Source organism: Phaseolus vulgaris, chromosome 4 (assembly GCF_000499845.2).
Source record: "Phaseolus vulgaris cultivar G19833 chromosome 4, P. vulgaris v2.0, whole genome shotgun sequence".
Lineage (NCBI taxonomy): Eukaryota > Viridiplantae > Streptophyta > Magnoliopsida > Fabales > Fabaceae > Phaseolus > Phaseolus vulgaris.
The window spans coordinates 44,634,410-44,657,659 of record NC_023756.2 but is presented as its reverse complement, the minus strand read 5'-3'; the positions used below and the strand labels follow the sequence as shown (position 1 = coordinate 44,657,659).

The following is a 23,250-nucleotide window of genomic DNA, read 5'->3' as shown; positions in this document are numbered from 1 at the left end:
AAAAAATTGTTTTCAACAGAAATTATCTGTCATAAGGTGTAGTAAAACTTAGACAACAAAAATAACTAAGTCAGAAATACAGAAAAAAAAATGGAAAAGTCAAAGTATATGTCACATCGTAGTAGAGAATGATATGTTTTGGCAAGTCAACATCAGGAATATAGTAAAATTATTTGTTTTCCAACATTCTCATACCATTATTTTATTATGAGTATTTTTATGTTATTAACACAAGCTATTTACTAAAGTAGTTTGATTATTCTTTTCACTAGTATAATTTTATTTTTTTTCATTACGTTTTTAATTTGTAAAACTTGAATTTGAAACCTAAAGAAATTAAAAGTTTCATTAGTACGAGAAGTTTATTGGTGTTTTCTCCATGTTTTTTGAAGTTTTATGGAGTTATATAGGTCATAGAGGAAGCTCAAAAGATGGTAGATAATTGTTGTTGCTTGAGGTGTCAGCTTAGTTAAGATGTCAAATTGTATAATGAGATCTAACATGAAAGATTTTTCTACTAAATTTAGAATTTAAATAATTAGTTGCTAAAATTTTGATACCTAATTAGATACCAATTTAAAAATTATTTATCAATATTAGAAACTAATTTATAAATCAATAATTTTTTTAATTTCTAAATAGTTTCTAATTTAGTTATTATAGTAACTAATTATTTTTTATTTTTTAAAATTGGTTTCTTGATTATTTTATTGTAGTGATACAGTTATAATTTGGTATGATATTTTTTTATAAAATAAGAGTATATACATTAATCAATATACTCTGAAAAAAATACATGTTTCTAACATAAAACATAATGTTATACATGTTTAATGTTGAATGAAATTAAAAAATCTGTCTTAAGACTTTTTTCCTCAATTTTTTTAAAATGATATTGTTAATTTTTCAAATCTTAATTTTTCAGCACGACTAAGAGTCTTTTACACGTGTTGTTTTTAGTTATTAGGATACACCTACCACTTTATATGATACTTTAATACATAAAAATAGATGATACTGTGAGCACTGAAAATAAATCAATTTATTTTTATTTTTATTCAATGTTTCTTTTTTAATTCCTTGTCATTGACCATTCTATCACTTTGTAATTTTGTTAAAGAATTATTAACTTAATAAAGAAATTGTCCCAATAATACGTGACCTGCATTAACTCTGCATGTACAACAATTGATTTATTATTTATTAATTATAATAGTATATAATTTTTGAAATGTAAAATATATTACGCTGTCACGATAACGAGTTATTTAACAGTGATTATTTACTGTGAGACCAACACAAATAATGTAAAATTTTGACAATTTTACAAATCATCAAAATAAAAATCTTTTTATTTGACAATATCATCCTAATTAGGGATAGAAAAAGTTAGATTATTCAATTCAGTCTGGAGACAGACTTATATCATATCAAATCATGGGTTGCTTCTTCCTGCAACTCCATACCTTCTTCTCTCATCTCTATAGATTTTCGTATTTCCAAAACTATCTTTCTGTAATATTTCGAATTACATAATCCAGAAGTCATTTTTTAAATTTGTAATTAACCTTCGAATTATATAATCCAGAAGTTTTTTTTTTTCAGATGCATGATTACTTTACGAATTACATAATCTGAAAGTCTTTTTTAACTTCCGAATTATGTAATCTGGAAGTCTTTTTCCAAATGTGTTTCCGGATTACATAATCCGGAAGTTATTCTATGGGACTGACACAAGAAGGATAAAAATGTATTTTTGCCAGAAGAAGATATGGAGGTGCAGGAAAATCATGTCAAATTTGCTTCTGAAAATAAGACTTTTATAAAAACCTAACTAATTAAGAAGACCTTTCAAAGGAATTGGAAAGCTAATCGAAAATTTATGTTAAGTGTAAACAATATTTTTATTAATTGTATAATATATTAAAATTATATATGTATTTAACTTTTTAAATATTAAAGTTATATAACATCTTGATTTCAGTCTAATTATTTAAAGTTTAAATTTTAAAAATTGTTATATTTTTAAAAAAAATAAGAATAAAAAGTGAGTGAAGCACATCAAGTTTTCCAGTGGACCACTCAAATAGAGCACCAATCAAACATTTTATCAGCAAACTGCTATCAACTGATTTCTTTTTTTAATTTAGGCAATCAATTGAACATAAGCAAGCAACCTTAGGTTCCTGATATTTTGTTTTTCTTTCAATTCCAATGTTTATTTACAAGTGCATTGCAAGTTCAGATATACCCCTAAATTTACACTTATACTACAATGTATCAATTCCACAAGCTATAACCATGCAAGTAAACTCAATCTGAAAAATGTACCAAACGTGTCGCATCATATCAAGACAAGAGCAATGCATCAGATACTACACTAGCAACGTTTCAACCAGTCGGAAAACAGCAGCACTGGGAGTGTAGATGTCATGACTCTTGCAGAAGGATCTCATAGATGTCAGTTCTCAGATTCAGTTCCTTATCACGCATAACTTCCTGTAGATCAGATAGCTCTTTTGCAGTAAGGACAGAATTAAGCTTGAGAAAGCCATCCAACCATAGCCTTTTTGACCTGGTATGCATATCAACATTAATAATGATGTAATGAGAATAGTAATGTAATAAAAATAGGAGCAAATGTGTATACACAGCAAAAAGGCAGACGTGTAAATGTAACTTGAGATATCAAGTTATCACAAGGTATAGTATTGCCTGATAGAAAATTTCCATTTTTTTGGATCTGTTAAATCTATATCACGTTTCTGGGAAGTGTTAGTTCCAGAAGACTCCTGCTTTAAGGTATGGATTTCAAGATAAAATCAATAGGGTAGAGTCTTGAAGATAAGTAAGGTGTATAGACCTGATTTCTCTTATGCGTCTATTTTATGCATTTGAAACGTCTGCCTGCTACCAAAAAGTGTGTTTTTGAAAAAGAAAGTCAGAGAGTTAGTGCTTTATTCTCTAAACCGAGTTTGGTTTGTTAAACAAACAGGCTATAAGAGATGGTCGAACAGGATCAGGTGCCCCGTAAGCTAACAGACAAAAGTGACACAAAACTGTAATCTGTCAGATTTTGAAAGAGGTTCATTATTAACAGGCCAAAGAGATGGACCTCGGGTATGGAGGATTTACACTAGAAGAAATAAAATAAAAACTAAACCAAAACACAACAATACTTTAATGAAAATTAACTACACTGCCATTGGTGTATTGTTAAATTTAATCTAGGATTAATTGTTTATTTTAGGTTGCGTAAAGCATCAATTTGAAATATCATCACTATTTGGTGACCACAAATTAAAAACCAACTAAATATGACTAATTGGTGTCGCTAAATGATTGACTAACTTCCTTCTGAAGTCGCCAACTAAAAAACCAATACTTTCTACTTTCTGTGTCACATTTGAGTAGGCTATAAAGTCATGTTGGCAGCTTGGACGGAGACAAGATTACAACCCTATATGTTGCCATGTACTTTGGCTTAACCAAAAAATTCTCATGCAAATCACCTACTTTTGTAAATTGTTTCCCAACAACAATTTTTCGGTAAATGCTTTTTTTTCTTTCACCCTGTTTTGTACTTCTGGGCTATACTGCTGAGGTACACGACACTCCAACTCTAAACACCCAAGTGGATTGTTTTCAGCTTCGACTGTGGCAAACTCAATTTACAAAGGAAATATCATTCAATCATTTAAAACATAGTTCTCACCAGGGGCAGGAATGGATAGCACGGAAGAAAACACGACGAGCTGCAGAAGGATCATTTGCAATTTCCATCTCAAACATAATGTAGCAACGCCACAGTACAACTGAGCTGCTAAGACCGTCATTACTCAATGCCTTTTCGAACAATCTACGGATTCGGTGTTGTGAACCACCTCTAAACATTTCAAATGACAACACAAAAAGCCAGAGAACTACAGATGGTTTCCTGAGAATGTACCACAAAAGAACAAATTATTGCTTAGTTTATAACCAAGAAAATTTGCACAAACCAACTAGAACATTTGAAATTACCATACATATACTTATGTGGAAACAGAAAACACGTGTAAAACTGTAACAGTAATAAAAAGGAAATTTGAATCTAAAATAAGAGGATATAAAATATTTATCATAAAAAAAGTGATTTGTATATCGGGTCTACAAAGCAAATATTACTGCTATTTAAATAGAGGGAGAAATAGATTACTTAGAACCTTAAAAGGGGAGGGGGACTTCTAAATTACAACAACCTTCAATGTACAAAACCTTCGAAGAGTTTTTAAGCACTCCACTTGCACTCTTTACAACATCATAGTGTAATGCTTGGAAGTAGAAAGCTAAAAATTTAACAAACAAACCAATTTCTTGCTTTCAACAGGCAGAGAGAGAAAGTACATTGCCTTAGAAGGGGCTCCTTCCTTTGAGATCAAAACAAGATATGACAGGGAAAAAAAGGGCTGCACTTTATATTTCACATAAAGTTCCTAGAATAGCTTTTGAATGTCAATTTTCTTTAAAAAAATTAAACATACATTATAGTAGTAACATAAGTCTAATTTTAAGCTTAAATTCACTTGTTGGATAAAAGTTACAACTTTCATTAATGGTCTACATCTTCCCTAAGAAAAGCAATTAACTTGTGCTTGTTGACCCGGGTAAGAAACCATTTCAAAATTTCAAAATCTTTCGAGTTGCAATATTATTGTCTTGAAATTTCTGTCTAATCAGACCATGACATCCTTTGAAAAAATCATGAAGCTATATGGAAAAGGAACATACTTGTAACAACAGTCATCTAGAATCCGCCGCAATTTATTAGATGTTGTGTAATAATTGCCGACCTCCACTACATCTTTTAGAAGTTCAGGACTGAAGGGATATATCTGGAGGCCATGCAAGATGGATTCCCAAACTTTCATGAGACTTGATTCTCTTTGATGTCTTTGAAGCATCTTTATATGATAGTTAAACAAAAATTCAAGCTGATAACCTTGACTTCTTCTTTCTGCAGGTTGCAAGCATTAGATTCACATCATAAATACCAAATATGAAGCAGTAAAGACAGGCGACATTACAAACTGCTTCTACAGGATACTATATCAGAGCATTTTAGTACATGGCATTGCACTTCCTGTGCGTTTCTTGGCCAATAGAAATATTATTTATTACATACCATGTTTCAATTGCAATCATGTTAAATTCCTTTCCATCGAAGATACAAAAAACGTATTTTAAATCTATCCATGTGTCTACAGGTCAAACTGAAATAATAACATTTAGGAGGAATAGCCATGCAACAGAGATCAAGATACAGCAAATATCAATTCCATGCAATCCTACCACCCCAAAAGAGAGCAACCAAAAAAAAATTACTTAATATTTACAAATAACATCATGTTCAAAATGTGGACTTAGAAGTTTTGGATGTCTGAATAGTATAATTATAGTTTCCACCAGTTACCAACAAAAATGACAAAGACCGTCATGGGGAAGATTGGATAATGTTAAGAAAAATTAAGAACATCTATTTGAACTTTAAAATAACACTTGTCTTAAATGTCCCATGTTTTCTAAAGAGAATATCCATTATGAAGAGGCATAACCTGGAAGCACCATTGAAAAAGCTTGACTCAAAACTTCAATACCCGCATCCCATCCAGTAGTCAGCTCCTCAAACAGGGAAGCAGAACATATTAGAGCTACAGACTGGTCATTTATTACACCATGAACCCAAGATGACCATACTGTTCTTAGTTTTTCTTTAAATCCTTGATGTGCTCTAAGCAGTTGCACACCTGAAGCTTGACTTTTAAATGGGCTGTATTTTGTACCACTTCCTAAGCATGATAATATATGTATTGCACGACATGAAGACTCACAACCATCAGCAGAGTTATTTGCAACCTCCACCTCAGCATACCAGAAATATAGAAGAGGAGCACTGGACTGTAGTTCCTACTCCATTAAAGTGAAAATGCAATCATCAAAAAGAACAAAAACTCAGGCAGAATTTGTGACATAAAAAACCTGTATTAAAGCTATTTAATTAAAAAACAAAAGGCTTGTTAGTTTGTGCTTTTTTCTAAGTTTAATTATAAGATTTGTTTCAAAAAAAAATGTATAATAACTATGTTATGTAAGTTTTTTAAAAAAGCAGAAACTTGTTTTAGTGTTTTTCTCAAAGGCTAAAAATAGTTTATTCTTCAAAAACTACAAAAAAAAAAACTGTATCATATGATCCTTTTTTTTGTATAAGAATGAACACACAGACACAAAATCTTAGGGACAACACACACATGCAAGTACATATCAGAATGCTAGTGCTACAATTTTGTAGCACACATGGACGTTATTGTACATATATGCATAGCATGCTAACTATTTCACCTTTATGCGTAGGTTAGCTATCCTCCATATCTTTAATTGGGCAATGTACCCACTGTTGTTTATTTTTAGTTCAAACTTCAAAGGTGGGGAAAATTTTGGTAAATTTCTATTGTGCTGTTATAATTGATGAATAAAACCATTAGGCCTTTAAAGTTCACACTAAAGATAATTTAGTCAGTACAGTCCAGAAACTTCAAGTATTTTCCCTCCCGTCCAAATCCCTCAATATTGGAGAGGAGAAAAAGACGGGGAGGGGTATTGAATCCCTTGTTTACCTTCCCTCCAATTTTTTGAACCAAACAAATTATTTTTAGAAAAAACCTTGCCTTACTCCCCTCCAACCAAACACAATGTAAAAGCAAACATGCTTACTTCACGTATCTTTTTTTCCTTTAAAAAGACTTGTTAATATAGAGATAATATCAAAAAGGGAAAGGAGGTCACGGAATCCTAAAAAAAGAGAAAACAATTGACAGAAAGAGAAATTTGATAGAGAAATCCTATTTAAAGGGTAGCATGTGTTTCAAATTGCCATACAAAAAGAGTTAGCAAAGAATCTCTCACCAAAAATAAAAAGTGACATTTAAGCAATAAAACTAAGCATACCACAGGAAGCGCTTCTACAGATAACAATGCCATGTCAAACACTTTCCTTGCATGATCAATGTTACCATAAGTAGCCTCTCTTCGTGCATATACACCACATAGCAATACATCCTACAATAACCAAATAAAAAGAATAAAATAATCTGAGAAGCAAACATATCATAACAAAGAATAAGATCAATAGAATGAAATGTAAATCTTAATCCTAGAAAAATAGTTCTTTGTTCATTTCCTAATAAATGATAGAATAGCAGCAAGGTACCATTTAATTCTAGTCACTAGGTACCTCAGTTTTATTTTGTGCTCATGCATAAAGTTGTCTCTATTGGCACCTTTTTCTCTTCTAAACATTAAAACACAACATCATTTTATTTTCTCTCCATAACTACTTAATAGGGGTCTCCAACAAGAATATAATTATCTTTTGGCTTAATTAAATTTCAAATTCCTCCTAAATTTGAGTATTTTCAATTAAGTCTCTATTAAATGTTTTTGGTCTATTGAGTACTAAAAAAATTTATATTTTTCAATTGAGTCTCTACAATTTAACTTTTTTACTAACTGGATGATGTGATTGTTATTTTGTCCCATCATCTTGCTTACTCGATGTAATAAAAAAGGGAGACTTTGTGGTTAATATAAACTGATATTCCAATTAATATAAAAAGACACGTGACTTTTATTGTTTTTATTGAAAACATTTTGGATAACAAGGACTCTCTCCGTCACCTACATCAATGGTGGTGATAGCAACGGTCCCTTGGTCGCAGTAGATGATGACAGAAAAGCCAGTGGGGAACATGACAACCTTGTAATCCAATACGTTTTCAGTTAAAGCAATAAAAGTCACTTGTCATTTTACATTAACGGCAATATCATTTTGTATCAATCACAAAACCTCACATTTCTTAGTACATAGAGACAGGCAAGATGATGGGACAGGATAACAGTTATGTTATGTTACCCACTTAACAAAAAAAACTAAAAAAGCAAGGCTCAATTGGAAACTATAAAATTTTTGAGTACTCAATAAAACAAAAAGAATCTATGAACTCAATTGAAAATGCATAAAGTTATGAGTGGCTTAAAACTTAATTAAGCCATATCTTCTTATCCTACAAGGATTTATATCCCAAAACTACTATAAAATCTCTAAAGTAAAATCATCACAACAAACTAAAAATTATTCCATTTGGCCTCTCCTTTCATCCATGACACCTTCACAGCAATTTAAATAATCAGAACAGAAATAAATCATATATTGTTTTCAAATAAAATTTCAAAAATGTCAGTTCTGCACTTGCAAGAAAATATTTTGGTAACAGAAACATTGAAAGATATAATAAATGAAAATATCAATTTAGATATTTCACAACATTTTAATAGATATAGTTGTAGATACTAAAGATTTGCTAAACACATTCATTTATCTTACAAAAAAGGAGCAAGAGAGAGAGCAACGAAAATCAATACCTGTCGATCACTTTTTAGAAGAGATTTTGCTAAAGATCGACATGGTGTAACCATACTGTTAGAAGAATTCATTTTTGTAACATATAGCTCTTCAGAAATAAGAACAGCTTCTTCCAACATGTAATTACGTGGGAAAACGGTTAAGCAAAGTAAAACAGCATTCCGTATAAATTTCATAATATCAGCATTCCTTGAGAAACTGTCGGATAGGAAATCAAAACTGAAACCAGTAGGACTATTCTGTGTTTTAGTCAAAACTTCATGTATGCGTTTCAACTTCTCTAACATAGAATCTGGCAGATTCTCCAAACTACGGATACTGTATGCCATTGTTGGGCTATTGGAGCAAAACCTACAAAAGAAAGAAGATACAAAACCAATGGCATCAATTCAAATAACATGAATAAGTGTAAGCAATAAATCACCACGGAAGGATTGAGCCACTAAAAGCATTTGTAACTCTAGCAACACACATTTGTGTTAACCAACTATTTTGTGTTAACGAACTAGCATGGCACATTGGATTCCTAACCAATTAGTATACTAGAGCATATACTAATCCATCCTAGCTTTTAAAAAACTGATTCCCACCATCAACTAGGGTGCACAAAGGGTATCTATGTTAGAAAACTCACAATTGAGACATCTTCCCACCATAGAAGTCAATGAATTGGTACAACAACGATAGTCGAGCCTCTGTTGTTCTTAGGGAAAACAAGTATTCATTCACATCTTCATACAATACAACTCTCAAGAGTTGCTCATCCTCATCTGTCTTCTGCGCCTCACTAGCAGGAGAGGTTGTATCTGTTCATTGTTATGTAGCACACTTGTATAAATAGCTTGTTTGTAATAAAATTAAATTTTCTTTCAAAGCAATAAAGCAAAATTCAAGAAAAGCCATGCACACACAAAAAGTACATTTAGAGAGAAGGATAGTAGTTAATGCAACGAGAGATGATCCTACTTGATTTCCTATGAACAGGCATCCACTGATCACAATCTCTAGAAGACTCTTCTTTTGACCATTTGATCCAAGTTGAAGCGTCATTAACTTCACCACTATCCCCATCATTGATATCTATACCCAGCATCTTCAGAAAATTCTCAGTATCAACTTCTGTCTCAACTTCATTAAATTCCTCTTCATCTTGAGTATCCCCTGTAACCACATCATTGTTGTCTTCATTTTCAACTATAGTAATACCCTCATTATCTTTGGACCTAGGTTCTGACCAACCAGTCCAACCACCACCTTCATTTTCACGTGAGAGCTCCTCATTTATAACTTTTTGCCTAGTTTCCTCCTCTTTCTCCAACCATGTGGACCAACCGAGAGCCCCTTCTTCCCCAACTCTAGCACCCCCACTGTTCCAAAAATGCTCAAACAGTCTGTGTTTACCCTGCTCAGTGAGCAGCAAAGGAGGACAAAACAAGCTAAACTCTATTTCAGCCTGAAATAAAGCTGTGGCCAATTCTCTATAACCAGCCTGCCACTCAAATCTGCAAAGACTAAGAAATACATCCACAAGACCAAGTTCTAACTGAACAAATGCAGGATCTGGTGAAGAAGGGTCAGCATCTTGAAGAACCTGCTAAAAACAAATCATGCTTCCTGTTAGAACAATTTCAAGATCTCACAAAATATTCACTAGATATTAAATTAATACGTGAAAACGGTCACACAAATGATGTCAAGTTGTTTGGTTCTAACATTTTATCTCTGTGACCTATGATGTATAAAGCAACTACTTTATACACCTTCAAAATGAAAGCAAAAATGAAAGGATGTTTCAACTTTGTTTGTTCATACAGCGCATAAAATGCTTGTACATAAGTTTTATTCTAAGACCATGAATTCCCTTGCCTTCAAATTCCAACCACTTAAAGAGGGAAGTAAAAAGTTAAGGAAAAGTAGTTGCTTGGTGAACAGGATCCCTCCTTCAGTTTTCTCTCTCCCAGTGCAACTATATATGAGGATCAGGTCATTCACTAAATAGAAAATAACATCGCATGTGCAATCAAGAAGATACATTAAAAATAAATTGAAAATATTCACTCTTGCAGACAAACCAAAAAAGAGGATAAAGCATAAATGTTGAGAACCTGCCTAGAGTGCTTGCTGCATGAAGCAGATAGAGCTTCAATTGCATGTACGTACATCTTCCTGACCTCTGAAACCTTGAATCTGGAGAAATTTCTCTGAACTGTGAGCAAGAATTCTCCCCATAACTTACAACTACCATAGTGTTGCAAAAGTATCTTCTCCCATCTTGCAATTAACACATCCGAGCTGTCTCTCACCTGATAAGCTTTCAGAAGGCAAAGCAATATCTCTTCATTGTCTGGATTAAGCTCAACTGCCTTCTCCAGAATGCTAATCTTCTTCTCAAGGGTTTGCAATCGAGCACCTTTCTGCCGCTGCATCCCTGCAACTTTATCTTGGAACTCTGCAAAAGCTAACCAAACTTTTTCATCATGGGGGTGTTCCCTTGTTAGTTTGTTGAACTCCCTAGTTTTGTTTAACATTTCATCTTCCCAAGATTCTTCAAGCAGTGCTGAAGTTTTGGAGACAGAATCACTGTCAACAGCTCCATGAGATGCCCCAGCATCTGATTCAGATAAAGGTATAAACTCATCTTGCATAGTGACAGAAGACAGTTTTGGAGCAACAAGATGAATACGCTTAAAGCTCTTATGTTTCTCCAAAGCCATATACTTTCCAGACCAGTAACGACCAGCAGACTTCATTTTAGCATCTAGTGCATCAACATCACCATCTCTATCCCAGAGTGAACCCGTCCTATTCCACCAATACAAACCTCGAGTATGTAGCCCAGACAGTTTCAAGGGATTGTAAGATTTGTATCGGGCAACATCCATTCTGCATAGTATTTACAAAGAATTGTCATTCATCACTAATGAAACAAAAAATAATAACCATGAACCCATAATCAGTTTGTAAAGGAAGTGAAGCAGGGACAACCTGTGAACAAGATGTCAAAGTTCAACAGGAACTAAACTACCTTTCTGTGCCACATCACATAAATCCCTAAATTTCTGAAGTCTAAGAACAACAACGACATTAATTGCCTACCCCGTTTCTTTCTCTACTCCAATAAGTGATTTTCTTTCATTTTTAGGCCACATTAACGCAATCTCTACCTAAACTCCCTCTTTAGTCCCCGTTGAGACACAGCTAAAACTCACTATTTATAACGAAAACGTCAATTCTTCACAGATGCATATAAATGAATACATGCCAAGCAACAATTGAGAAGCCATTGGTATCCAACAACAACTAAATCATTAAATTCAATCCCATTTCAAAATATTCCATCTAAAATACCTATAGATGCATCCAAACGCCAGATTATCGCGATCTCCGTTAGAATCAAAGTAATAATCTTTGGTAACGTTGTTGTCTGAATCTGCCCAAACTCGAACACGGGACTTCCGCGAACCAAAACCGTCGAATCCGCCTCTCTCCGCAGACGAATCACGCCTCCGCTTCTTCTTCTTCTTCCTTTTCTTCCTCTCTCTGTCCCTTCCGCCTCCGTCGGATTCAGAAGATTCCAGAATCTCGTACCGAGAAGGGAGGGGATGCGCCTCAGCATGATTTTCATCGTCCTCGTCGTTTTGTGGCGGAGATAGACTGGTTTCGCGGTTGATTTGAGAGGCGAAGGCATCGTTTATGACAGAGAGGTCGGTGGTGAAGCTAGAGTTGCAGAGCCATTGAGGAGTCGAAGAAGTGGTGGTGGTTTGGAGAGAGGAGGAGGATGGGAACAGAGGGAATAAGGAAGGCTTTTGTTCGTCGGATGACGGCGCCGCCTCCGCCGCCGACGGCGGGTTTTGCTCCATTTTGAAATTTGAACGACGGAGATATGTGAAGAAATGATAGTGTCCGAAACGTGATAGAAAGTAAAACAGTGTAGCAGGAGTGTTGGACTGGAAATGGGCCAATGGGTCGGGGTCTATTTTTAAATGAATATCCGATAGTTTCTTACTGTACCTCTCTTTTTTCTTAGTGCACCTACATTACAGTGTTATTATTTAGACTAAGTGTATAATAATGCTTATTAGTATAAATTGACGAAAAGTTAATTATTTTATTATGTTATTTTTAATTAAAAATTAATTAAATTTTTGAAAAAATTAATGTCAAATATTTATTTAAAGGAGTATGTAATGATGAAAATTATATGACATTGAAAAAAATAAAATATATTGTATAAAATTAGTGACATGTTGTATTTTATGAATATTTCATCTCTTCATCATATTCCATTTTTCCTTTTTGAATTAATGACTTGTTAACTTCAATAATAAAGTCTTTCCTCATATTCAACCAAATTAATCAAATTGTTCTTCGTTTCCTTTTTATTTATATATTATTTAAACTAATCTCTCCATTTTTAAAATATTTAATTTCATTCTTATATTAAAAAAATACTTTTTGTTTGATTTTTTAACCTGTTGATGTGAGTTGATGGCAAGACAACTAAAAATTGGATTATCAAATTAAATATTTTAAAATGAACAGAATTAATAGAATAATGTAATTTAATCAAACAGTTATATTCCTAATTTTTAAGTTAATGTGCGTTGGACGATGAATGAAAGAGTACTTAATTTAAACTTACGAGATAGATTTATTTATTTTATATTCTTCTTCCATAGTTGTTTATTAATAACTTATAAGAGTTCTACTTAAAATTATTCTAATTCAATTAGGAGATAAATAAAATTTAAGTTCTCAGCAAAGATTAAGCTCAAATAATACACAAACAAAAGATGACATTGAATTTAACATGTTAAACCACTTATATATAACTTTTTTTATAACAATTTCAAAAATACAATATAGTTAATATATTCAAAAGTAAAAAATATAGCACAGTTGCTTGTGTAACAAATAAAAAGAGGTTATATCCATTGTGATGGATTATAATTTCTTTTTTTTTTCAATTTGATCCTCTTACTTTTTGTTTTTCAATTTTAATATAAGATTAAAAAATTCATAAATTTTATTCGATCTATAATTTTAAATATATTTAATTCTTTTATTTGGTTTTAAATCGAATCTTAGATTTAAGATATTCGTCTGAGGTAACATCAAGAAATAATTTAGTTAATTATAAAAATAAAAATAAAAAGCATATATAAAATTAAAAATTATACTGAGATCATGAATTTTCTAAAATGTAAAAACTAAAATCACAAAAAAAGTATTGTAAGTCAAAATTAAAAAAAAACACACACTTTACAAATCTCCACCTCTATTTTCTTTTCTCACCTCCATAATATTAAAATTGATCCAAGATATAATTACATAATCTAAAGTATGATTTTAAATTAATTCTTCCAAAACAATACTTTAAATTATATAATTCAAACAAAATTATATAATTTTGAATCACATATTTCAAAATATAGATCTAAATTATCTTTCAACTACATACACGTAAATTTTAGCCTTGAGCTTAGTCAGAAGAATATTCACAAAGTGATTTCTAATGCACACATTCTAACACTTATAAATTAAACAATGCTAAAAACTGCAAAATCACAAGGAAAACTCGTTGAATAAGTTTTAAAAATTTGTCTATTTACATTAAAAATGTGTTTCTTTCATTTTTTTATATTATATATAAACAAGAATTACTTTTGAAGAGAAAAACAAACATTGAAAGTAACATTATACAGCAAAGAGGATATTTACAAAGAAAATAACGTTAAACAAGAACACATAGGTCGGTGCAAGAATGATGGAAGATACTAAGAAGAAACAAGAGAAAGGAACAGCAACTTCAGAAGTTCTGTTGCCCAAAGGCACCAAAATGCTTAATAACCACATTCCTGAAGATGCCATTACCACACTTTGTTGAACTCATTTGCTACCACTATGAAGCTCACAACACCATCAAGATACACTTTGGTTGCTTCCAACACAAGGTAAAGGAAAATTTGCAACACAATTGCCACCAGCTTTTCTTTTAACTGGTGCTTCCAACGGTGCTATCAAACCTCATGCAAAATCTAATAAGTGCTATGTCACAAACTGCGTGTTTGGAAACTCATCTGGAACGTAGAAGCTATAGCCTATTAGCTTCTGATTAACGTTAAAAATCACATCCGCAACGTGAAACCAAACATGCTAAAAATACTACTAATGACTAAATGAATTATCCCACATCATGTACAATCAATATTTCAAGGATTCCCTTTTCAACAAGACCAACCAAAGAAAAGAAATCAACAGCATAATAACATTACATCTTACATGCTAAATTACATCATTGATGGGAAAGACGAGTATTACCCACAAAACCAAACACCTTTCAATGCATCATCAATCATGCAGGAATGTGAAAGTGCACAACTCTTTCCATATCATCTCTAAAATAGATAATGAAAAGCTGCAAGCATGTATGGTGGTGCCTTTCCCTTTCGACAACTTAACTTACCCGGCTTAGGGTAATTCGACGCATTATCACTGAGAGAGAGAAAATCTGCAAATTCTTTAAGATGATATTGGTTCATAAGGGTATGATAACCATGGGTGCTTCAGGGCCTCAGATGCAGAAGGTCGCTTCTTTGGGTTAACCTCGAGCAAATGGGCAACAAAGTCGATGAAGCCTTGGTCTCCCATTGGTAATCTATGCCTCAATGAGGTCTTTTTTGGAATCAGGTATTCTAACCTGTTGCTTTCCTGTGTATCATTAATGAATAGTACTGTCAAATTATTTGAAGAAAGTAAAATGCAAAAGGGTAATGGTGGTACTTTAATTTAGCATAGGAAGAGAATAAATAGTGTGGTAGAAGCACTATAGTGGGTGAGAACAAGAAGATGTGGATCACATGATATCATTTGGTTCAGTTAAAAGCCAAAGTTTCAGAAGTGGTAAAAATAATATAGATGATAGAAAATACTTCGTTAGAAACATAGGAACCTCTCTCTAGGTTTAAAGACAAGTAGGAAGGTACATTTCCTTAAGCATCAAGACTTCAGATTACCTAACACAAATCTGTTTCATTCAAATACTAAGAAAATTAGAAATGATGTTCTCACCTGATTCCGCTCATAAAGCATATGATTTTTTGTGAAGTATTTATATGTATCACGTCCTTTGGCAAGTAAACTTTGATCAACTGGGCCAATGATCCCGATCACCCGAGCAAGTAATGTTGCAGGAGAATCATTTTGGAAGAGGACCTGTATCACACATGGTTGAGTGAGAAAAGAGAGTATTATGCATGTATTTGTATTCAACAAAGAAAAAAATGCACTTCAATATAAGAGATAAAGCTTATATCAGGTTCCAAAGATCCATCATTAGGGAGATTTAGACGTATAGTCATTTGCTTTAAGCACAAGTTAAGGATATATTATTTTATGTACTTCCCACAGGAAATTTGGAGTAAATCTTTGAACGCTTCAAGTATGAAAAACTTCATAGCATTTTGAAATGCATAACATTGATCTTACATTGCCCGTACAAAGTTCTGCCAAGATGCATCCAAGTGACCAGATATCAATCTTCTTGTCGTATGGAAGCCCCAAAATAACCTCAGGAGCACGATAAGACCTGGACTGAACATACGAGCAAAGGTGATCTGTCTCAAAACAACTACTTCCGAGATCAATAACCTTCACTTCACATCTGCTATAGCTTTTAACCAAAATATTCTCTGGCTTCAAGTCACAATGTATTAGTCCAAGACTGTGCAAAAACTGAAGTGCCTCCAAACACTGAATGGTGATGGACTGCACACATAAGTTGAAAAGTGTTTATAATGACAGTGTTATACTAGCAGAAAGGATGAAAACTATAGATCTATTACAAACAGCACACCACAAACCTGCAACCTTGGCATCGTGAAATAAACTTCCCCCCCTGATTCTCGATTAAATTTGTGAAACTCATATAAGTTGGCTTTAAGCAGTTCACATACTATTAACAAGTGTTCCTGCATTACAAGAGATAGTAAAGTCAGATGATAACAGATATTTATCGCTATCACTTTGACTATCGATTAAAAGGTTAGGCCAGATTTAAATTTTTAAAATTTGAAGGCAGTGCTGATAGTTATACTAAATATCATAATCCTGGAAAGTATTGAAACTTGCCAGAGCTATAAACATTAAGTTCAATGGCTTTAGTTAAAAATGACAAATCAACAAATGTGTTATCGTTACATAGTGCACATAAATATAGAGAAAGTGACAAACAAAAACCATTAGCATCCAAAATAAACTATACCTATTCATGGATGTTAGACTCTTGATAGTACCCAGAAATATGCATAAATCAACTATTGATTGAAAGAAAAAAACTAATAATAATAAGTAAAACAATAGCACATCCAAAATCACTTACTCTATAATAGAAATAATCATACAATCTTAGAAGGTGGAACTTGTCTGAAGGATCATGCTTATTGACATACTTAAGAAGCTTGATCTCATCAAGGCTTTGGTCAAAGAAATCTTTGTTGTTCTTTATAATCTTAACACAGACATCCATGCCTGTGTGCAGGTCATGAGCTTGTATAGCTTTGCTAAATGCAGCAGATCCAAGATACTCGGTGACATGATAGCGCCCAGCTATTACAGAATTTAAAACAACATGGAAATTCTTGTCCTCCTCAAAGCCAGTTCTGAGCAACAAGAATTGGGTTCAGTTAGCATGCCAAACGGTCAAAAGGAACAAGAAGAATGCTGACTTTGCAACATAAGATTAGTATCTAAAATGACAATCTCATGGTGGCCTCCTAACATAGCACAAAAGTTAACACTTCTAAAGCTCTGTACACATCAGCATATAACTTTCCATGGGATGGGGGAAAGAATCTTACCATCTAAACAATAAGTTTCATAGAGAATTATCAAGACATGTATGTTATATTGTACCCATAACAGTAGCTTCGTCTCACAAAATGTAAGAATAACAGGATTAAAACAACTTCAGGTATTTGCAACAATTATCAACAAGTCTAGAGCATGCAATTAAATGATCAAGCACAGCACCAACTAAGAAGACAGCATTATTATACACAGACATTTTGATTGAGTTAATTTCATGACTACTAATGAAGGAACAAAGAGATGTACACGACAAATAAAATGACAAATAATGCATGTTTTTCACACAAATCATAAAATATACCCTGTTCCAAATTTTATAAAAGTGGTGGAGATTTCAAAAAGGGAAATAGTAGATTTGTTGTCATGGTAATGTTTATTTTCCATTGTTAACAGAACCAAATGTTCACAAAATGTTGTTTACATTTACTATTACGAATGTCCATGTGTCTAAAGTTTCATAAAGATGTCTGTGACACAAATCAATTAATATAATAGGAATTCACAAGTGATGAGAGATAGAATGAATAGTTGTCAAGTTAAAAAGAAATTGGAATGATTTACAAAGCTTATACCATATTTCAATAGTTTTAAACTTCTATATTGTATTATCATAAAAGAATCTATAGTGCTAATTTCCTCAACTACATTGTTGAGTTAACAAAAATAGTAAAAATGAAATATTTAAAACATGCCTGTTTTTCCTGTGCACGATCTTTAGATTGAAGGTTTCAAATTCTTCCTCTTGAGCCTTTATTTGCCTTACCTGCTCTTGCACAGCAGCTGCCTCCTCATCCTCTAGTGATGCACCTATATCGTCTTCCCTTACCACACTTATCTTTTCATCCTTTTCTAGCTTGACATGCTCTCCATCAGTATACCCATAATTTGAGACCGTAGTTGGAGAAGAGTTTCTGGATCTTACCACAATAGCATTATTATCATCCCTAGAACTTTTAACAGGCGAAGAATCACTACTCTTCCGCCTCCAAGAAGAAAGCATGTCATCAGAGCCCACAAAGGCATTAAGACAGTCTTCTGTTTCATCTACATTACAATTACTCGAAAATAGGGACTTACTGGAGCCAGCCGAAATCATCTGGCCATCTCTAAGAGATTGAGGGAATGAAAAGTTCCCATCAGTATGTGTTTTTATCTGCGAGCATGCATCTTTATCACTGTCTATGACATATTTATTTGATTCATTCTTGTCATTTTTCTTGTTATTTTTTCCTGATTTGTTAAAAGAACTCTTGTCCAAATCCTGATGAGTGTGTTTGGAGCCACTGCGCACAGTATCATGATCACGAAAATATTCTAAATCCCCCTCACTACTACCACCAATCAAACTTCCATGCACTTCACTACCAATATCAGCAGCATCACTGTTGATCCCCACTCCAATTGATCTAACTGAACCGTGCTGATCATCTTCCATGTCCTCAATTCGTGGCCTCGCACTATGATTCAGAACCTGCCCATCTCCCAGCATGATAAGATCATTTTGGTGAGTGACAAAGCCCTGCCTGACAGGTTCTATATGCATCAGATTCAGTTCTTCAACGTCCATCAGTTGTGTATCATATTGAGTCATTACATCGTTACCATTGGTTCTTCCATACATTTCAGTAATTGTTAGACCAATAGGATCATCTGAAATGACTGGCTCAACATTTTTTGGTAGAATATATTGCTCACCAGAGAAATAAGAATCCTCCTCAGCAAAAGATTGATCATCCTCTTCATCTTTGGCTGGACCTCTTTCCTGAGGATCTGGAACACTTCCATGCCCCGTCCCCTTTTCATTGTCACTGGGGTAATCAATTTCGTGTGCCAAAAACCAGGCCTCATCCTCAATGGGTTGTCTCATGTACCCAACATCTTCATCATCATCATATTCATCAGAGTCCCAATATTCATTTGGATAATCAAGAGATTCACTCAACCCATCCCCAATTGTTGCAAAACCTGATACAAGATCAGATGTATCCTCTGAAATCCCTTGACTTACAGACAGCCAACTGCCCCCTATAGCCTTCCTCACACCTGAAAAATATATCAAAAAGTCAATATTTGAATATGCACAAATTGTTGATGTTAATTCTGGCAAAACAGCCCAAGCAAAAGCATTAATGTCATTGTCATTTAGCAAAGAGGGAAAATCTTCCTATCTGAAACAGATAATAAAGGACAAAGAAAAAGTTTCAGAAGACAAAATACGATAATATTGAATGTTTAAATTACTTTTTCCAAATCAATACATTTTTTAACAAGAACAAATGAGATCGTTGACATTAAGGCGACTAATTCTTTTCACAAACTAAATATCATTGAAATAGGAGTTCAAATCACAAACATTCAAGAGACTTAAATTTGCAGAAAAAATCCATGGCATGAATTGGACAAATCATCAGTTGAATTGAAGTCAAGTAAACACAATGATCATGGCCACACCAAACATAAACTTTACCCTCTTTAACTGCAGGCAAAATGGTAAGTACTAGTTCAAAACTTGATGTATCAACACTTGTCAAACATACAAACTTAATACCAGAAAGAAGCCAAATAGGATCACTCTTAGAGGAACATATACAAGCCAAAAAAGAGGAAAATTACCAATTAACATGCTAAACTATCAGCATGATAAACAAACAAATGAAACAGAAAATTTGACCCAAAGAGTAAACAACTAATTAAAATGCCAAGAAAATTGATAAGTTAACAATGACTGCAAAATGTTAACCTGTAGTTTTAATGTCTTGTCCAATAGGGACATCCAAATATGACCCAATAAGTAAGGAGTTGTCGGCACCAGCGAGTTTCACAGCCAGTCCGTCAGACTCAAACTTATCTCCCCAATTAAAAGTCAAGGGCTTATCTTCTGACTTGATTTTTACAGGAGGAAGCCTAGGAAACTCTTCCTTTGGATTCTCCAGTGCAAGAGGAAAATTTAAGCTGCCAGAACTGCCTTGCAACTTTCCTAAGTAAAGAGCTCTTCCTACTTCATCCACTTGCTCTTTTATTGACGTCATGACATCACCATTTTCTGCCCTTCTCTTCTCCTCTTGTCTGTCAGAATAAGTTGAACCGTTGTAGCTTGTAGACATATCCCCCTTTGAGAAAGGGAAAACAGTCTTCACAGAACAATCTTTCCATAGATCTGTAGATGAACTCACATTCTCATCAGTCCTTGACAAGTGATTATCTATCAAGTTCTCTTTAAGAGATGAAGCATTAAATTTGAGCTGCAGATCATGTTCCTTAGGTTCTTTATTAGGCATAAAGTCATACTTCGGTTCTGTAGAGGCTTTACCACTACTTCCAAGCCACAAAGTTGTCTTTTCAGCAGGTACATTATTTGCCTCCCCAGATTTCACATTACTGTTGGTTGCATCAGGAGCTTCACCAGTTTGATACTTTGATTGTTGAGATATGGGGGCCTTCAAAGCATTACTCGGTCTACTTCCACTATCGTTTTGGTAAGGTTCCACAGGACCATTGCTGGGATTAAACTTCCACGAGTACAAATCAAGAACACTGTCCTCCGAACCCTTTGAGAAAGTAAAGTTTTTTTCACTCGTCCCAACAACTTCACTAGACTTGTTCCTTTCCCCTGTGGGAGCAACAGTTTTCCATTTGCTTTCTTCTGCAGCATTTCTACCAGTCCCACATTCTATTTCCTTCACAATCAGTTCTTTAGAAACTTCAACACCGTCACGAGAATCCAACCCATGATTTTCTACTACAGGCTTCCCCTTATCATTCTGCAACCCGCCACGCAAGTCCTTTTCTTCCAATGTAAGCTTCTGCAAGAAACCATTCACATCAGAACAGTTACTGAGCTCACTACGCAAAGCCGCCTCAGCTCGGGTGAACCTATTCCTCCTCAGAAAATCCAAAATCACTTCAACTGAATTTGTGTCTGCCATTCTCAAGCCCCTTCCAACCTAAACTCAACCCAACAAACAAAAACACAGAACAAGCTTCAGAAAAAAAAAAAAAAAAAAAAGCAAAACACAAGAGCTTTCATTCCAAAATAAAGTCTTCAAAACATATTTCCACAGCAAACATTAAAAGAAAGAGAGAAAAAATTGACCATGTTGAAGAGAAATCGAAAAGCTTACCTCGTATCAGGCATAACAAAGTGGTGGCATTATGCCACCGTTGTGTTTGTATTATACCTGAATAAAACAGAAAACCGAAACAAAACCGGAAGCATAAGTGTTTGTTTCCTCCAGAACAAAAAACCCTCGGCAATCAAAGCCGATAAATTTGTCTAACTTTTTTGTTCCTTGAAAACAACGAAACCTAGGAGAGATGTTCCCAGAAAATACCGCAAACACCAAAGCTTCTCGAGATTTTCCCAATCACCGATCCAAAGCCACTGCAGAAAACCCCAAACACCCACAACCAATCAACGAAAAGGGCAGCAGTAATTTTCACCCAACCGAAGATAAAAACAAAAAAGAAAGGTTTTTGCGAAGTGGGAATTTTTCAGAGGAAACCCCAATTGCCAATTGCCATCGAGATCTGGCATTTAAGTCCCAGAACGAATTTCCAGGCCCTGCTGGAACGAAAGGGGGAAATGGGGTCCCAATAAAACGGCAAATGAATGAGAATTTGAAAAAAAAAAATTAAAAAAAAAAAAAACATAGAAAAAAGCACCTGGGAACAGAGGGTGTGTGTTGTTTGTTGTTTTGCTTGTAAAGGGTTTAGAGGGTACGCTGCGTTCTCTTGTCCCTTCCTTCCCTGCTACCTCTGCTGATGAATTGAGGTGGTGAATGGTGATGGTGGTGGACCAATGCTATAGGTGTTTCTGCTCTGTTGCTTCTCAATATTTTATATCTTTTTTCTTTCTCTTCTTAATTCAGTTTAACTTTTATGAGGTTAATTTAAGTTTCTTAACCCAAATCTTGCATGCAAAAGGCATATTTGAATTTGTGTTTTTGCACCCTCTACACCTGTCCCACTGCTACTCATCTCTATATAACTTTTTTTACTCTCCTAATTATCTTTTTCAACATTTTCTTTTTATTAAAAAAATTACAATTTTTATTTCTTTATAGGTCAAATTAAAAAGTTTTCACAATACTTAGCATAACATAGTTATATATTTTATTTTGAGAATTGAGTTATACTCCATGAATGATGTGTCAATGTTGTTGTCAAATTGGTTATCACCATTGTTTTAATATGAATTATAGTTATTTATTGCCATTGTTGGTGCCTAAAAGTATGATGACAATAACAATAATAATAGGGTAAAATCTTTCTAAATGGTTATTCTTTTAACTTCAACTTTAAATGTTTAATTTTTTAGTGTTTTCTACTTCCAAATGAAACTAATTTATATTGTTTTAAACTAATATTTAGGGATGTGAATGGTAGAAGTTTGTTGGAACAAGTATTTTAAAATTTGGAAAAAATAAGTTCAATCTATATTATTGTTTCTTTAAGCATTTTATTGTCACTTAAGTTTTAAAATTAAATTAATTAAAAGTGTTTTATACGTAAATATTAAAATAATTATTATAAACAAATATTTGTTAGTGAAATAAATGCGCGTATTTGTGTGTGTATATATATATATATATATATATATATATATAAATAAATAAATTATGTTGACAAGGAAAAAGAATTGTTAAAAATATAATAATAATTTTTTCATTAATAATTACAGTCCAATCAAATTGTTAACAAAATAATCATGAATGATTATATGTATTTATTAGACATAAAAAAAAACTACTAGTTTTTTAAATTAAAATTCCACGCATGGATTGTTAGTGTAGATATTTCTACACTCTAAATTAATAATAGAAAAAAGGTTATTGTCATGATTTTCAAATAATTGTCATAAAACCTAATAAACTATGCATAATAATTTGATGATAGAACACTAAAGACTTTCGTACTATCCATGT

General features: G+C 33.3%; 2 protein-coding genes across 4 annotated transcripts; both read right to left on the bottom strand.

Moving 5' to 3' along the window:
* Nucleotides 1-2,158: 2,158 nt before the first annotated feature.
* Nucleotides 2,159-12,371, bottom strand: LOC137837889 (uncharacterized). Its single transcript, XM_068647056.1, has 10 exons — nucleotides 11,807-12,371; nucleotides 10,564-11,341; nucleotides 9,425-10,049; nucleotides 9,093-9,264; nucleotides 8,458-8,809; nucleotides 6,985-7,095; nucleotides 5,595-5,946; nucleotides 4,771-4,996; nucleotides 3,716-3,937; nucleotides 2,159-2,575 (listed from the first exon to the last, which is right to left on the bottom strand). The coding sequence occupies exons 1-10, from the start codon at nucleotides 12,316-12,318 to the stop codon at nucleotides 2,431-2,433; spliced, it is 3,495 nt and encodes a 1,164-aa protein (XP_068503157.1). The 5' UTR covers nucleotides 12,319-12,371; the 3' UTR covers nucleotides 2,159-2,430.
* Nucleotides 12,372-14,600: 2,229 nt separating this feature from the next.
* LOC137837893 (uncharacterized) lies at nucleotides 14,601-22,280 on the bottom strand. Of its 3 annotated transcripts, none has more exons than XM_068647059.1 (10): nucleotides 21,989-22,280; nucleotides 21,658-21,707; nucleotides 21,448-21,504; nucleotides 20,067-21,270; nucleotides 18,019-19,369; nucleotides 16,839-17,118; nucleotides 16,321-16,428; nucleotides 15,947-16,225; nucleotides 15,530-15,673; nucleotides 14,601-15,169 (listed from the first exon to the last, which is right to left on the bottom strand). In XM_068647059.1, exons 4-10 carry the CDS (start codon nucleotides 21,250-21,252, stop codon nucleotides 14,981-14,983), a joined length of 3,537 nt encoding a protein of 1,178 aa, XP_068503160.1. In that variant the 5' UTR covers nucleotides 21,253-21,270; nucleotides 21,448-21,504; nucleotides 21,658-21,707; nucleotides 21,989-22,280; the 3' UTR covers nucleotides 14,601-14,980. The 3 variants fall into 3 exon arrangements, with proteins under 3 accessions (XP_068503160.1, XP_068503162.1, XP_068503161.1); XM_068647061.1 differs by having other exon boundaries at nucleotides 21,658-21,887; nucleotides 21,989-22,197; XM_068647060.1 differs by having other exon boundaries at nucleotides 21,448-21,887.
* Between the last annotated feature and the right edge of the window lie 970 nt (nucleotides 22,281-23,250).

Excerpts from the sequence above, each read along its gene's own strand:
- LOC137837889 (XM_068647056.1), bottom strand. The coding sequence starts at position 12,318 with ATGGAGCAAAACCCGCCGTCGGCGGCGGAGGCGGCGCCGTCATCCGAC. Across the intron at positions 10,050-10,563 it reads GCAGCAAGCACTCTAGGCAG|GTTCTTCAAGATGCTGACCC; the intron begins GTTCTCAACATT and ends TGTTTTTAGCAG. Across the intron at positions 4,997-5,594 it reads TTTTTCAATGGTGCTTCCAG|AAAGAAGAAGTCAAGGTTAT; the intron begins GTTATGCCTCTT and ends TGCAACCTGCAG.
- LOC137837893 (XM_068647060.1), bottom strand. The coding sequence starts at position 21,252 with ATGGCAGACACAAATTCAGTTGAAGTGATTTTGGATTTTCTGAGGAGG. Across the intron at positions 15,674-15,946 it reads CAGAACTTTGTACGGGCAAT|GTCCTCTTCCAAAATGATTC; the intron begins GTAAGATCAATG and ends TGTGTGATACAG. Across the intron at positions 15,170-15,529 it reads TGCTTTATGAGCGGAATCAG|GAAAGCAACAGGTTAGAATA; the intron begins GTGAGAACATCA and ends AATGATACACAG.